Source organism: Felis catus, chromosome E2 (assembly GCF_018350175.1).
Source record: "Felis catus isolate Fca126 chromosome E2, F.catus_Fca126_mat1.0, whole genome shotgun sequence".
In the NCBI taxonomy this organism is placed as follows: Eukaryota; Metazoa; Chordata; class Mammalia; order Carnivora; family Felidae; genus Felis; species Felis catus.
The window spans coordinates 7260204-7275785 of record NC_058382.1 but is presented as its reverse complement, the minus strand read 5'-3'; the positions used below and the strand labels follow the sequence as shown (position 1 = coordinate 7275785).

Below are 15582 nucleotides of genomic sequence, written 5' to 3'. Positions count from 1 at the left end.
CCCGCCCCCAGCGCCCTGGGGTGCAGGTGGAGCCGGCTCTGAGACACCCCCCTTCCTGTGTTCGCAGTTATCTCGAAGCCCTGAGGCGGCTAAAGCAATTGGCCGCACTCAATTCTTTCTCCACCCTCCCTCTGGAGGCCTGGGTCGGGCGGTACCCAGCCAGTTCGCCCCCGCCCCTTCTGGTCCGACGTCTCTCGTGGCCTGCCGCTGGAGAGACCAGGTGCTAGCTCTGAGGGGGGCCACGGGAGCTGGAGTCAAAGGAGGGCTGAGCTCTGGGATTGGCCTCCTCTGGGGCCATTTTCTTGTCTTTGTTCCCCCTCAGGGGCAACCTACCCCCGGTGCCCTAATTCTGACCAGCTTGTGGGAACCTATCCAGTCTGGATCCTAGTGGTGTCTTTGAGCCTGAACCCACTCCCAGCCCTGATATAGGGATATGAATTAAAAAGAGAGTGTTTTGCCTAATCCCACCCTACTAAATGCTCACTGTTATCATCGTATACATAGATTTCTATCATACTATGTATTTATAACAACAACAACAACAACAAAAACCCTGTACTGGGCATTCCATAATATAACTTTTTTTTTCCTCTGTAAAATGCCTTGAACAATTTTTCCTGGTAGTTTATTTAGATAATTTCCTCTTCCTTCCTCCCACAGATAGTATTCCATTCTATGATTGTACCATGATTTATGTAATGTGTTTCAAACTGGAGTATATTTGGATAGTTTTAATTATAATAATGCTGGGATGAACTAACTTCTTTGTACATTCATCTTTGTTCCTTGTGTTCATTCAAGTATCCTTTGGACATCTACTCTGCCAGACACTGTTTTGCTCCTGGGGACACAGCAGTCAACAAAGCAGACAAAAATTCCTTCACAGAGGCTCTCCTAGCAGGTGGAGACCATGAATACAAAAATAAGTACATAAAATATATTGTTTGTTAGGTGGTGGTAAGTGCTACGGAGAAAAATAAAAACAGGAAGAGGGATAGGGAGTTCTTGGTTCTCTCCACGCTCAGAAATCCCTAAGGATATATAGTTGGGAACAATGATTGGAAAGACTCCCATGTGAAGGTGACATCTTAGCAAAATCCTGAAGGAGATGATGAATGGATCCATGTAGCGACTTCTGGGTAGTGAGTTCCAGGCAGAGCAAACATGCAGGTGTGAGACTAGAATATTCTAACGGGGAAGACATTTTGACTGGAGCTGAATGACCAAGGGAGACAAGGTCAGACCATGAGATCAGAGACATAACAGGACTCAAAGGACATAGAGTCTTGAAGACCAATGTAGAACTTAGGCTTTTACTTTAAATGAAATGGGAACCATTATTTGATTATTACTTGAAGGCAAATTCCTAAAAGTGGAATTGCCCCAACTTCCAAAGCAGACCTCCAAAATGTGACTGGTTCCTCAGGTATCAGCCCAAATCTTATCTGAATGCCAACCCCAACCCTATTCTACCTTTGTCCCATAACATAATAGGCATTATTGTTGCCTACCCAAGCATTCACTCCTTCTGCCTTTCTATGAGCACCCCAATTTTGATTGGATAATCTTTCATCCTTACACTTCAGTGCAGTAAAACACCAAACATGAAACCCATACTCTGCTTGCCAGTGACTGGTTTAGACACGGACATGAAAGGCCGTCCTGGCCAATGATGAGAGGAAGATCATTGGGGCACTTCTAGGAAAGACTGTCTTATTTTCAAAAGTGACACCTGAAGAGTTCTCTTTTCTTCTGCCAGATGATGTCCCTTTTGGATGTAAGTTATGGAACTGTGGCAGTTCTGCTGGAGCCACGGAGAGAAACATCTGGCAGACCAAGCCAAAACAGTGAAGATGGCCAAAGAGAGAGATGGGGATAGATGGGGTCTTTGATGAGGTCTCTAAGCTAGTGAATTAACCAACTGTGGTGCTTCTTCATCTTGTGACTTCTTCAGGTTTTCTATCTGGTTTGGAGTTTTTGGTTCCTACAGCCAAAATCTTCCTTAATAAAACCTCAATGTTAAATTCAAATCTGATCCTAAACCATGAATCCAAACCCAATTCTAACTTGAATCTGTACCTTGAAGCCACAGTAATCAACAAACCCAGTCCTGCCTCCAATCCTAGTTCTCTTTCCAGCCCTCCTTCCACATTGCCTTTCAGATCCAATCCTTCATACGTATTGAGCACCATCTATATACACAGGCTGGGCTAGATGCTGAGGATACTATGGTGCACAAACCTGGACAGAGTTCCTTCTCTCAAGGAGCTGACAGTCTAGTGTAAAATAAAGATGCATAATTCATAAATAAATGTAAAATTACAAGTCCAATGTGTGCTCTGAAGGAAAGCACTTCCTGGAGACCTTGACCCAGGAAGTGGCAATGAGCTAAGAGTTGAAAGAACGGTAAATTTTAACTAGAATAAAATGGGAAGGGATTGGAGAGTATATCATTTAGATGAAACTGTATGTGCAAAGGCTCTGAGATGGAAAGGAGTCATGGATGGAACTCAGAGACGGGGAGTTGGCTGGAACCAGATGGTAAAGAACATTGTATGTCATGGTGAGTTTGACTTTATTCTGTAGACAATGGTGAACCACTTGGAATTCAGTCACAGAGTGACATAACAAGATTTGTGTTTGCAAAATGTCACTCTACCTGCTATATGGAGGATGGATTTTAAGGGGATGTAGACACATAAGGAGACTATTGCTATAATCCAGATGAGAGATGATGGTGACTTGGATAAGGCCATTTAGGAGGTGAAGATGGAAATAAGAGAATAGATTCAATATGTGCTCAGAGAAGAAAATCAATAGGCGTTAGGCATGGATTAAATGGATGTTGTGGTGTGAGAGACAGTTGTTAAGACTTCAAGTCTCCTGCTCGATGGATGATGGTGCCATTGAGAAGGCCTGATCAGATATGATCAAGTGCTCATGAGAAGGTGAGAAAGACCTCAGTCACTGGCTTCAAGCACAATTCTTACTGACACAGTTTGCAACACCAATTTTTTAAAAATCTTTTTTAATGTTTATTTATTTTTGAGAGAGACAGAGACAGAATGCGAGTGGGTTAGGGGCAGAGAGACAGGGAGACACAGAATTCAAAGCAGGCTCCAGGCTCTCAGCTGTCAGCACAGAGCCTGATGCGGGGCTTGAACCCATGAACCGAGATCATGACCTGAGCTGAAGTCAGACACTCAACTGACTGAGCCACCCAGGTACCCCTTGCAACACTAATCTTGACACAAACCCGAGTCTTAACCTGAAACCTCAGTTCATACCCAAACCTAACCCTCAATTCTGCTTTATCCTTGTCCAATTCTAACTTACTTGACCAAGTCCCTGACTCCAAATGTTAGCTTGAGCTATGGCTTACACCTCAATCAACCATAAACCTTGACCCAAACCCTGAATCCCTAACCATAAACCAAACTCAACCTTGACCAAAACTGAATGTCACCATAGCCTCAGTCCCAAGCCTGACCCATGCACAACTATAGTGCCCATCCCTGTAATATTCCAGAAGGCCTACACTGACATGTTCTCCATGAACTCACCCCCAAATCACACTAATCTTAACACTCTGGCCCCACTTCCAGCCCTATTCTCCTCTTCAACCCAATTTCTATCTGAAATTCCATATTAATTTCCATGCCCAACTCCTTTCCCCACCCCCGCCTTCACTTTCCCAATTCCACACACCACCTTGACTCTTTGTTTCATACAAGTTCTAAAATAAAGTCTACCAACTAACACCATACTAATATTGATCCTATACTGACTAAATTCAAGCTAAGTCCCCAAACTTTCTAAGACACTTACTCTCATCAAATCCAAAATGAGACCCCAGAACTCAGACTCCTGATGTCACCAATTCCACAGGAGGACCCTGGCCTTGAGGGATGTCAGCCTTTCTGACTTGGGCTCCCAAATCAAGAAGGAGTAGACCCCAGGCCACTTAACCTCATAGCCCTGTGAGTCAGTAATCTATCTTTCTCTCCTGGCTTCTTAAGGAGGGAAATTTTAGTAAGACTTCCAATTTGTCATCTAGTGCCCAAATCTTTATCCCTGGACTCTCTCTTCAGCTCCCTGCCTCATCAGAATTCTGTCAGAAAGAAGAAAGGAGCCCCATTCCTCTGGAGCCCTGTTATTCATTCATACATCCCCTGAACTTCTCCTCTGTTGTGCTCTGAATGTCTGTCTTTCTGTGTCTAATTATTTAATCTGATGTTGTTGCTAAACACTTAAACATGAGCAGAAGGAACAAACCTGATGTTCATACCCAGCCCACACCAGGGAACATAGGAGGTACTTAAATAAATACTAGTATACTAGTTTGCAAACCACTGTCATCCACAGATTTGCCAACTGTAGACTGTCTTTCCTTAACCCCTGAGCCATTCAGCCATGTGGTGTGAGAGAAAGAACTTGACCTCACAAGTCAGACCAACCCAGGTGCGAATCCTAATTGCCAGTCCTGTGATTTCAGGTAAGTGACTTCATTTTTTCTGAGCCTCACTTTGCCTTTCTTTAAAGTGGGGGAGAGGGCGCCTGGGTGGCTCAGTCAGTTAAGTGTCCGACTTCGGCTCAGGTCATGATCTCGAGGTCTGTGAGTTCGAGCCCCGCGTTGGGCTCTGTGCTGACAGCTCAGAGCCTGGAGCCTGCTTCGGATTCTGTGTCTTCCTCTCTCTCTGACCCTCCCCCATTCATGCTCTATCTCTCTCTGTCTCAAAAATAAATAAACGTTAAAAAAAATAAAATAAAGTGGGGGAGAGAAAAATTTACTTCTCAAGGCAAATGGGAGGATTAAATAAAATTATTAAAAGAAAATGGACATACACACAGCATATGCTGAGTTAATATTAGCTTCCTTACCCCATCAATCCAGAATGAAGAAGCTTTCATTTCTTGTGTACCTGCAGTGTGACGTGCCCGACACTTCTCAGAACTCATTTTTATTTCTCACATGGGTCCAAGTTAGGACTGTCTTCCCCATATTACAGATGATAAAATGGAGGTTTAAAAGAGGTTCGACCACTTGAGCAAAGTCATATAGCTAAGGAGTCAGAAGAAGCAGAATTCAAATGCTGAGGATTGCCCATAGCATTATGATTGTACAAACCCACACTCTGAGAAGAAAATTTTCCTGGGATACTGTCACACACCCTGGAAGTTTTATTTGGCTCCAAATGGACTCAGGACCCTATGAGCCTATTAAGGATGCATAACCCCACGCTGGTGAGACCTCCAAGTCCCAGCCCTCCTGTGCCCTGTGGGTTTAGCACCAGCACCCGCTCTCAAGTCCCACACAGATACCCAGCCTCGTATCTCCCTTGCCCTCAAACCTGTGTCCTGAACCTTTGCCTGATGACTCATCCTCCAGCTCATGATCATGCCTGAGAACAGGCATCTGGTTATCCTGCCAGCTGTGCCTTGCCCTGAGGGATCCTGGACACTGTGACCCTGGAACCTCCTGACTCAGCCTCTTGGGTTCCGAAGGCCTATTGTTTCTGACTTCCTGGATTCCCTTCCCTCTTCTTTCAAGAACAGCTCCCCACTTCTTTTGGGAAGCTGCTCTTTTATTTCAGATAGTTCTGGTGAAAGTTTCAATCATAGTTCTCCAAACCTTACCATCTGCCCACCCAACCACTGTGATTGATGCATGACCCAGGCCAAGCCGAGAAAAGCATTGTTTCCTCCCTGGCAACAATGATTGATCCAAAGGGGTGGGCTCAGTTCAAGCTGAGTTCTTCAGTCAATCAGAGTTCTTCCCTGGGAGTAATATCAAGATGCCAGGAGAATGGAGATCTTTGTTTCTACTGTGTTTGCTTAATTGGGTGTGTCAGTAGCTGCTAGGTTCCCTTCCTCTGAAAAAGTCTGTCTACAGGGGCTAGAATGAGATCCAAAGGAGAAGGAAAGAGACAAGCAGAGTTGAAAAACAGCTTACACATTAAAAAAACCAAAAAACCCAAAAAACAGAAGCAGAGAGAAGTAGGCAGAGTGTCAGAGAGAAAGTGTCAAAGAGAGAGAGTGTGTGAGTGTGTGAGAGAGAGCTAATTGGCTTAAGTCACTATTTCAAGTACTTGAGACTCTGGTACCCATGTCACATCCTCTGACATCATGAATCATCCCCACAGCCTTCTTAGCCACCTAAATCAATCAATCTCTTCTTGTACATAAGCCATTTTGAACTCATTTTGGACTCTGACGTTGCTATCCAAAAGCTCCCTGACTAAGTGGCTCCTTTCAGCTTTTGTCCATGCCTAGTGCTCTCTGATTTCCTCCCAGACCCCTGAATTTTGGTTGACCCCTCCCAGATTCCTGAATTTTGGTTGACCTTGGACAAGTCTCTTCTCCTCATTGACCTCAGTCATGCCCCTACTTAATACTATAAATCAATCTTCAAGTATTCTCTGGTTTATATTCCATTGGGGACATTTAAGTGTCACCTGGGTATTGGATGATATTAAGGAATTATTACTAACTCTGTAAGCGGTGATAACATAAGGTTTTTATGTTTTAAAAGAATCTATATTTTAGAGCTGGAGTTGGCAAACTTTTCCAATAAAGGACCAAATAGTGTATATTTTAGGCTTTCTAGACCATGAGGAAAAATTGAGGATATTATGTAGGTATCCACATAACAAGAAAGAAAATAAATTTCCATGCATTTTTAAATTTTTAACTAGGCTGCACGGTGGAACCCAATGAGGGACTTGAACTCGTGACCCTGAGATTAAGACCTGAGCTGAGATTAAGAGTCAGACGTTTAACCAACTGAGCCACCCAGGCCCCCCGCCAACATTTTTAACTGATGAAATTCAAAATAATCATTTGTTACCAATTTTTGTCATACAGGTCTATTAATCAGCAAAATGGAATTCTTTTGGAGGGATAACATCTTGCTTAATTAGGGTTCAAAATTAATGCTCCCTGGCATCAAATCAAGTAGTAAAAGCTATTTATACCTCTTGAGATTTGGCCCATGAACTGTAGCTTGCCATACTGTTTTAAAAATACAAATGAACATATTTGAGAACAAAATGATAGCTAATGTTTGTTTCAAAATATTCCCACATTAGAGAAGTGTGTAGTAGAGGAGAAAGAACTGGTTTTGATTCAGTTGGTGTACAAGGATTTCTACACCATTTTACATATGCTTGAAATTATTCATAATAAAAATTCTAAAACAATTCTTTAGGCCGAGATGACCCTTGAGTCTCACCTCCAGAAATGCATCCCCAGCTCCAGGAGTTTACTATCAGGCATGAAAGACTTCCTCAGGATTTCTGGTATTCGGGGACTTTCACGGAGGACAGAGATTGATGTGTGCCATGCAAGACATCCAGCACACCCACACCCCTTGCGGAGAATTGCTCCACCCACAGCCCACGTCCCAGACGACTTGTAGCCCCTGATTCCACATAGCCACTGATTGGATGGGACTGGTCACCTGACCAGAATGCAGTCAAACCATTGGCCATTCAATAACCTATCATGTGGCTGAAGGAGAAAAATTGACCTGGACCAATGGGATTCTCTCCTATTGGTATATAATGTGGGAAATCCCCAGGAAGCAAAGCAGTTGGTGGCAGGTATAGGTGAAGTTCAGCGGTTATGAAGTAAGGAGAGAGACTGGAGAAGCGCACCAGGGAGCCAGCACCATGAAAATGCAGAAGCATGTAGAGAAAGGCGTCAGAGAGTCAAATAAATGGGTTAGAGGTTGGTAGCAAGAAAGGAATGAAACATACATGGAGATGAGATAGAGTGGAGCTAGTCTCCCCCCCCCCCCACCGTTGCAATTTATTTTTATCCTTACAATAACTACCCACTCCACACACATCTTTCTCAAGACGACTTACATTTAGCCTCTGCTTTGATGAAAACTCCCTCCAAATCTCTTTTCCTCCATACTTCAGTTTGGGCACCTTCAATGAAGTGACTCATTTCCTCATACCACAGCAGAAAAGCTCTAAGCTGTGAGAAAGATTTCTGTTTCTCCTAAGGGGGAAAAATAATCTGTCTCCCAGACTTCTGGGGGCTGTCCGTGTTCTATTTCTTCACCTGGGTGGTAGTTCCATAGGTGCATATTCGTGTATTTCCTGCACTTTACATATCTTATAATTTTTTTTAATTTTTTAAATGTTTGTTTTTGAGAGAGGGAGAAAGTGCGAGCAGGGGAGGGGCAGAGAGAGAGACACAGAATCTCAAGCAGCCTCCAGGCTTGAGCTGTCAGCACAGAGCCCGCTGTGGGGCTTGAATTCAACAAACCGTGAGATCATGACCTGAATGAAAGCCAGAAACTTAACTGACTGAGCCACCCAGGCACCCCTCTTATAATTTTTAAAATGGGGAAGGGGAACTCTCCCTGCAAAACTTAGAAACACTTTAGCTGCTTGGAACAACTAAACAGAAATTCTTCTAGGGATGCTCAGTCAGTTAAGCATCCAATTCTTGATTTCGGCTCATGCCACGATCTCATGGTTTGTGAGTTCGAGCCCCACGTCACTGACAAGGTGGAGCCTGCTTGGGATTCTCTCTCTCTGCCCCTCCTCCACTTGTACAAGCTCTCTCTCTCAAAATAAATTAATTAATTAAAAAAAAGAAATTCTTTCAAATCTGTCTTTTGCAGGCCAACCCACCGGATATTTGGAAATCCTTGTGTGTCTTCTCCCCTGAATTTAACCTCCCATTCCTCCAAGCCCTTCCAGAAATAAAGGGGGTCACTCCAGGCAATGGTGGTAGCCAGAGTGGCCATGGGGTGGGGGGTGGTCCTGATCTCTGTAGACCACCCATCAAATGTCCCAGCAAGGCGCAGACCCCCGTCTTTCCATCCCTCCCAGCAAGGAGGAAGCACAAACAGGCAAGGAGCAAGGCTGAGTTGTGAGTTTATTGAAGTGGGTCCAGGGCTTGTCCTAGCATCAACCCCTGCTGCCTATGGTCTTCTTGATCCAGTCCAAGTAGCGGCAAATGTTGGTGTAGATACCAGGTCTCTCGGGCCGCCCACAGGGGTCTGATCCCCAGGATGTGATACCTTGGAGAACACCACCACACACCAGCGGGCCCCCGGAATCTCCCTGGAAGGGGAGAGTAAGAGAATACTTTCACCTAAGATCCCCCGCTGCATCCCACATTTAGTACTAGTTCTGTAGCTGATTGGTTCCTCTAACCAATAGGGATAAGAGCATTGTATCCTGGGACCAATGGTGACAGGGAAAGGTGGGGCTTCATGTACTGGGACACACACTGGGTGTGCAAGGGCAACCAACGGGGGACATCGTGACCAAGGAGGGAAGAGAATGATGTCTCAAACGTCCAAGTCAGAAAGAAGACAGTGAGGATTACATGGAGGGGACTGAGCTGATGTCTTGGTTCCTGCCAGTGGCGAACAGATCTTTGAATCCAGTTACCAAAGAGAGAGGGAAGGAGCAGAGTTCTTGTGGTCACACACACACACACACACACACACGTGCAAGGGGCAATGGTGGGGTCTTTTGGGAAGAGATCTTTGTCTCTATGGAACTGGAACCATCCTGAAAGATTAGATTTCCTGGGAGGACACTGATGGAAATGATTTCATTCCTGGCCAATGGGAAAGAAAGCATGGAAGCATTGTCTTCAGGGACCAATCATTAGCAAAGGGGGTGGGACTTCCATGAGGGAGACAAAGCTGGGGGAGCCCTGAAGACTGAAACTGCAGCCAAATAAGAACCACTGTTACATCTATGGCAAATCCCAAGATTTGTCATCTTGGGGATGGGGAGCTCATTGAGGGAGGGTTAAAGTCAATGGCACCATTCTCTGGCCTGTTGGCAAGAGAGTATTGCTTCCCAAGGAACAAATCATAGGAGAAGGCCACCGTGCTAGGAAACCCAATCAGGTCCCAAAGAAAGGTGGCTGGCTACCTGGTCAGTGATAGAGTCAGCACAAATTCCTGCGGAAGGGAGCAGGGAGCTTGCTCACCCTCTAGCTTCAGACTCTTTCCCGCATGGACATCTTCTCTTGCTCCCTTTATCCCTTCCTCTGTCTGCACCCTATCCTGAAGACAAGAGTTCCCAAGAAAATGATAGCGACAATTTAGCGTTCCTGATCCCTGTGCAGTGTGACCTGCAGGGAGAGTGTGACCTTCTCTGAACCTGCTTCCCGCTCTAGAGATGGAGTATAACCTCTCTGGGTGCTAACTCTTTGAGTTTCCCCTGATGCCAAGCCCCAAGCCTCCATGGGCATTGAAGGCCAAGGGAAGAAGGGGGTTTCAGAAGTCACTCACCTGGCATGAGTCGGCCCCATTGCTGTCTCCTGCACAAATCATACCATCTGTGACTTCCCCAGGGTAGACATCTTTACACTTCTTCAGGGGAAAGATTTGTACTTCTGCGCAGTTGAGGGTGTCAGGAAAATTCTCTGAGGGGGCAGAGGTTGTAAGTTCCCAGAGAGAGTAACCATTTCCCTCAGTCCCTAGGTGAATCTAACCTCCCTTCTGTACATGCCTGGCTGCACAGGAGGGTTTTCTGACACCTTTTGCAGGGCACATCACGTCTCACCACATTAAACAAAGCTATGGCTCCTGCAGTTTTCTTTCCAACATCTAGAGAAAGGCTGTGGACCTTACCTTCTGTTTCTTGCCCAGAGTCCCGCCATTTTCTTTCTTTCTTTCTTCCTCTCTTTCTTCCTTCTTCCTTCCCTCCCTTCCTCCCTCTCTCCCTCCCTCCCTTCTTCCTTCCTTCCTTCTTGCTTTTTTGCTTTCTTTCGTACTTTCTAGGCTTTACCACCCAGTGTGGAGCCCAATGTGGGGCTTGAACTCACAACCCTGAGATCAAGACCTGAGCTGAGACTCAGACTTGGATACTTATAACCAACTGAGTCACCCAGGTGCCCCATCCCAAAGTCATTCGCAAATTAAGGATCAGGTGACTGAAAGACATGGAGGTGCCCCCTTGTGACACCTATGACCCTGTCTCTCCAATCTTCCCATCCCCAGACCGCCCCAATTCAGCTAAATCCTACCTCTCCCAAAAGTCACTTCATTTTAGAAGCCTTCCCTGACCATTCTAATGAAGACACCACCCCTCTATCTCTCCCTATCCTCTTAACTCTCCATGATACTTCATTATATCACTTAACTCTACCTAATAATTCATTTTATATGTATTTTTGTTTATTGTCTATTTCCCCCACCTAGCATGCAAATCCATAGGATAGGGACTTCACACAATACAGCAGCTGGGACTACCAGATGCTTACAAACAAATTGAATTAATGACTAAAAGTGGAATTAACCATGTAATGTACACCACGAGGAATATGGTCAATAATATTGTTACAACTTTGTATAGTGACAGACGGTACCTAGATTTATTATTATATATATAATATATATATTATTATATATAATATATAGAATATATATATTCTATATATTATATATAATAATATATATAATATATATTATATTTTTTGTGTACACAAAATATTTTGTGTATATTATATTTTTTGTGTACACAAAACTAATAGAATATTGCAGGGCACCTGGGTGGCTCAGTCAGTTGAGTGTCCAACTCTTGATTTCAGCTCAGGTCATGATCCCAGGGTCGTGGGATTGAGCCCTGCACGAAGCTCCTCACTGAGCATGGAGTCTGCTTGAGACTCTCTCCCTACCCCCACCCCTCTTCCTAGCTTGCACTCTTTCTAAAATAAAATTTAAAAAATTAAAAATAAATAATAGAATATTGTGTGCCAATTATACTTCAATTTAAAAAAGAAAGAAAATGGAATTAATTTTTCTTATTAACCTTTGAGCAATAGACTTGAAGGGAAAACACTTCTATCTGGCACCTCCATTCTCCAGAAGCTGTATACTCACAATCTCATTGATTGTAAGACATCTGAACTCACAATCGCTTTTTAAAAGAGGGATACATTCATTCATCCATAATTGAGTCATCCATGCATTCATTCAACAAATATTTATTGAGTACCTACTGTATACCAAGAACCATCCTGAGCACTAGGAATGCACCATGAAGAAAAAAGCTTTAACCTGAACCCTTATGGAGCTTAAAAATCTATTGGTCAGGGGCACCTGGGTGCATCAGTCAGTTAAGTGTCCAACTCCTGGTTTCTGCTCAGGTTATGATGTGACGTTTCATGGGTTTGAGCCCCGCATCAGGCTCCGCTGACAGTGCTGAGTGTGCTTGGGATATTTTCTCTCTCTGCCCCTTCCCTACTCATTCTCTCTCCCTCTCCCTCCCTCTCCCTCCCCCCCCCAAAATAAAATAAATAAACTTAAAAAATCTATTGGTCAATTATCCCTATTTTGCAGATGAAGAAAGTGAGGCCGAGAGATGGAAAGGGACTTGCCCAGAAAAAAGGGCAGAGCATGGTGTGAACTGACCTGACTGATTCATGAGCCAGTGGGTTTCCACAGTGTCCCTTGTCTCCTTAGAAGTAAGAGCCAGACAGGCAGGGACCTGAGTCCTGGCTTTGCTGCTTCTTGGTGAATCACACGCCTCTCTGAGCTGAGCCTCAATTCTTTCACTGTGATGTAGGGTGAGGAGCTGCCTGGACTCTGAAGTCCCAAAGGGAGGACTTCAATGGAGGTCCAGACTTTTGGGGTCCAGAGTGAGGAATGAGCTGGAAACTAGACTATGCGTCTTGGGGGAGGAAGGGCCTGGACTCCTGGGTGTAAAGAAAAAGAGTTTCTGGTGCCAGGAATCGTGGGTTCAGGAGGGAGAAGATTGTAGGAGCCTGTTTTCTTGGGCCACTGAGGAGCCCATCTACCCCAAGCCTGTTAAGATTATATAAGACCCTGTGCTATGAAGGTTCTCATAACATGGCACTCTCCACCATAAAGGAGGCATACATTCTTTCGTCCACTCATGCATCCATTCATTTTTTGGGAACCTGCTCTAACAGTCTGCTATTTTGCTTTCTTTCTCCCACCACTCCTGTTAATATTCTGATCTTTGGGGTTTCCAACATGGGCCACCTGTGAGTCTCAAACTCACAATCACTGTCCCTTCTCTATCTCCTTCTGGAGCCAGAGCTTTGCCAATGGCTTGGGGTCCAGTGGGCCAGCCAGCTTCTCCTCTGCCTCCTACTACCTCGGGGGCTGGTGACGGTGCCCCAGCCCGAGATGGTGCACTTCTGGCCAGCTTGAGGGCAGTGATCCGCCAGGTTGATGGGCTTCACTTGGGGCCCCAGGGATGCCTGACCACGTAGTCGGATGAGCATGAGATCATGGCTGTGGTCCTCGCTGCTGCTGTTGTAGCAGGGGTGTGGGATGGACTGAGCCACAGCCATTTCTTGCTCTGAACTGTCCTTTTTCTTCAGGCTGTGTTCCCCCAGGCGTACCGTGTACTTCCTGTAATGGTGGAGAGTAGTCTGGGACCCCGGCAGGAGTATGAGCCCCTGGCCCCCTCCTCCCTCAGCCCTCCTCTTTTAGAAGCTCAATCTCCAGCTCTCTTCTTTGCCCCTCCCCTCAGGCCCCAGCCCACCTCTGCCCCAGGCAAAAACTCACTGTTTTTTACAGTGGGCTGCTGTGAGGACCCAGTTGTCATCGATGAGGACGCCCCCGCATAGCAGCCGGACACCCTGGAACAAGGCTGTCTGCCAAGGCTGTGAATGGGCCTCACACTCCTGGCCACCCAGCACCTTGGACTCCTGTGCCCTCAAGTGTCCTGCAGCAGGAGGGAGAGGGTTGGATCACCACCCCCTGCGGCAGTGGAAGGGCCAAGAAAGCCACTATGGGTTCAAACACACACACGGCAAGTCGTCTGCCTGCCACCTCACATGTCCACACACCCTCACACGCGAGGTCCCTGGCTTGCCACACAGATGCACACGTACACTCATTGAAGCCCATGAGTCACACGAAGTCACACACCCAAGCATGCTTCCACATGCATTCACACGCCCGTATACTCCCGTGCGTATCTGCGCCCCTCAGCAGGCAGCCCTGCAGGCTTGGTGTGCTCATGCAATAGGCAGCAGGACCTGACGCACTCCTGCCTGCTGCCATGTGTGTGTGCCCCCATCCGCCCTCGGGAAAGCCTGAAGAAGCTCCCGCACGTGATCGTGTGTTTCACACCCCCACCCCCATGCCATCGCAAGCACCCACCGTGGCATTCCCGAGGTTCCCGCCAGGCCCCCCTCACCTGTCCAGGCTTCCAGCACCAATAGCAAAAACGTCCAGATCCAGACTGCAGCGGCTGGGGGATGTCCCATGGTGGGGTCTGGGAGAGCGAGAAGGCAGGGCTGAGACCTGAGGAGGGGGGAGAGCTAAATCCTAGGAGGATCTTGAAATAAGGGAGCAGCGCATCCGAAGCCATTTTTGTGGGTCCTGCAGGAGGAAAGGGCTGGGGATCCAGATTTCTTAGGTTGAGGAAGAAGGCGGCAGACCCCAGATTTCTGAATCTGAGGAGGGGAGGTGGGGGCTGGATTCCTACATTCCAAGGAATGGAAGAATTAGGGTCCTGGACTCCAGGATCTGAAGGAAGAGGAAACTGGGAGTTGAGATTCCTAAGTCTTGGGGCGGGGGGGGGGTGGGGTGGTGGAGAAGGGGGCCAGGGGCCAGATTCCTAACTCTTGAAGGAGGAAGGGGTAGTCCTGGGGGAGGAGGGGCTCCGGCCTGATGCCTGTGTCTGAGTACTTTGGCCTCTCACCTTACAGAATCCAAGGGGCGGGGTCACCGACTGATTCAGACCCAGAGGAAGAGGCCCCGGTACTTCAGCTCCGTCTGCCGAGTACTAGATTCTGGAGGCTTTTAACTGGGAATCCCCGCCTCCTGCTCCGCCTCCTCCCCCTCTGGAGCCTGCAGAGCACCAGGGAACTGGAACTCTGTGTTTGAGTGAGAAGGAACTGAGGGGCTGAAAGAGAAATCTTGAAGGAGGAGGAGCTGGGATCTGGAACTCCTCGGGCTTGGGAGAGAAGGACCTCAGTGCTGTGACTCCTGGGTCTGAATCAGAAAGGGCTGGGGACGCGGACTACTGGCTCCGAGGGCGGGGGCGGGGGGGGGGGGCGGGTAGGCCGGGGACCTGGACTCTGGGTTCAGGGGAGGTAGGGGCTGGGCGTCTGAACTCCTGGGTCTGAGGAAGGAGGGGTCTTGAGGCCCGGACTCTGGGTCTGGAAGTGGGGGCTGGGATTCTGGACTCCTGGGTCTGACGGTTGGGGGGAGCTGGGGACCCAAACTTTTGGGTCTGAGAGGGGAGGGGGAATAATATAGGCGTGAAATTTTGGTCTGAGGGAGCAGGGGGTTGGGGGCTGAACTCTTCAGTCTTTTTAGAAGGAGTGACTTGGAACCTGGGTTCTTGCGGGAGCAGGGGGCTGCTGTCACTACCTCGGAATGGAAGGAAGGTGAGTCCTCTTGGTCTCGACGTCTGAGGGCGGATCTGGCCCCGCCCCCTGCCCCCTGAGAGATCCGGGATGTGGGAAGGCAGGTTTGGGAGGCACCGTGACCTGGTTTCCCCTTCCCCTGGGGGAGACGGGACCAGCCCAAGCAGAACCCAGCGGCCTTGCTGCAATAGGGCTGATGGAGACAGACTTTAGGCAGGACCTGCTAGAGGCTTAGGGGGAATTGCT

General features: G+C 47.1%; 1 protein-coding gene across 5 annotated transcripts; it reads right to left on the bottom strand.

The window, feature by feature from the left end:
- Positions 1 to 8877: 8877 nt before the first annotated feature.
- On the bottom strand, positions 8878 to 15532 carry KLK8 (kallikrein related peptidase 8). 5 transcript variants are annotated; one of them, XM_045046307.1, is made up of 7 exons: positions 15341 to 15532; positions 14667 to 14841; positions 14160 to 14237; positions 13523 to 13682; positions 13107 to 13366; positions 10274 to 10407; positions 8878 to 9083 (listed from the first exon to the last, which is right to left on the bottom strand). In XM_045046307.1, exons 3-7 carry the CDS (start codon positions 14227 to 14229, stop codon positions 8928 to 8930), a joined length of 780 nt encoding a protein of 259 aa, XP_044902242.1. In that variant the 5' UTR covers positions 14230 to 14237; positions 14667 to 14841; positions 15341 to 15532; the 3' UTR covers positions 8878 to 8927. The 5 variants fall into 5 exon arrangements, with proteins under 5 accessions (XP_044902242.1, XP_044902243.1, XP_019674189.1 ...); XM_045046308.1 differs by lacking the exon at positions 14667 to 14841; XM_019818630.2 differs by lacking the exon at positions 15341 to 15532 and having other exon boundaries at positions 14160 to 14266; positions 14667 to 14949.
- Positions 15533 to 15582: the final 50 nt, after the last annotated feature.

Excerpts from the sequence above, each read along its gene's own strand:
- KLK8 (XM_045046307.1), bottom strand. The coding sequence starts at position 14,229 with ATGGGACATCCCCCAGCCGCTGCAGTCTGGATCTGGACGTTTTTGCTA. Across the intron at positions 13,683-14,159 it reads GGTGCTGGAAGCCTGGACAG|GACACTTGAGGGCACAGGAG; the intron begins GTGAGGGGGGCC and ends CTCCTGCTGCAG. Across the intron at positions 13,367-13,522 it reads GCAGCCCACTGTAAAAAACA|GAAGTACACGGTACGCCTGG; the intron begins GTGAGTTTTTGC and ends CCACCATTACAG.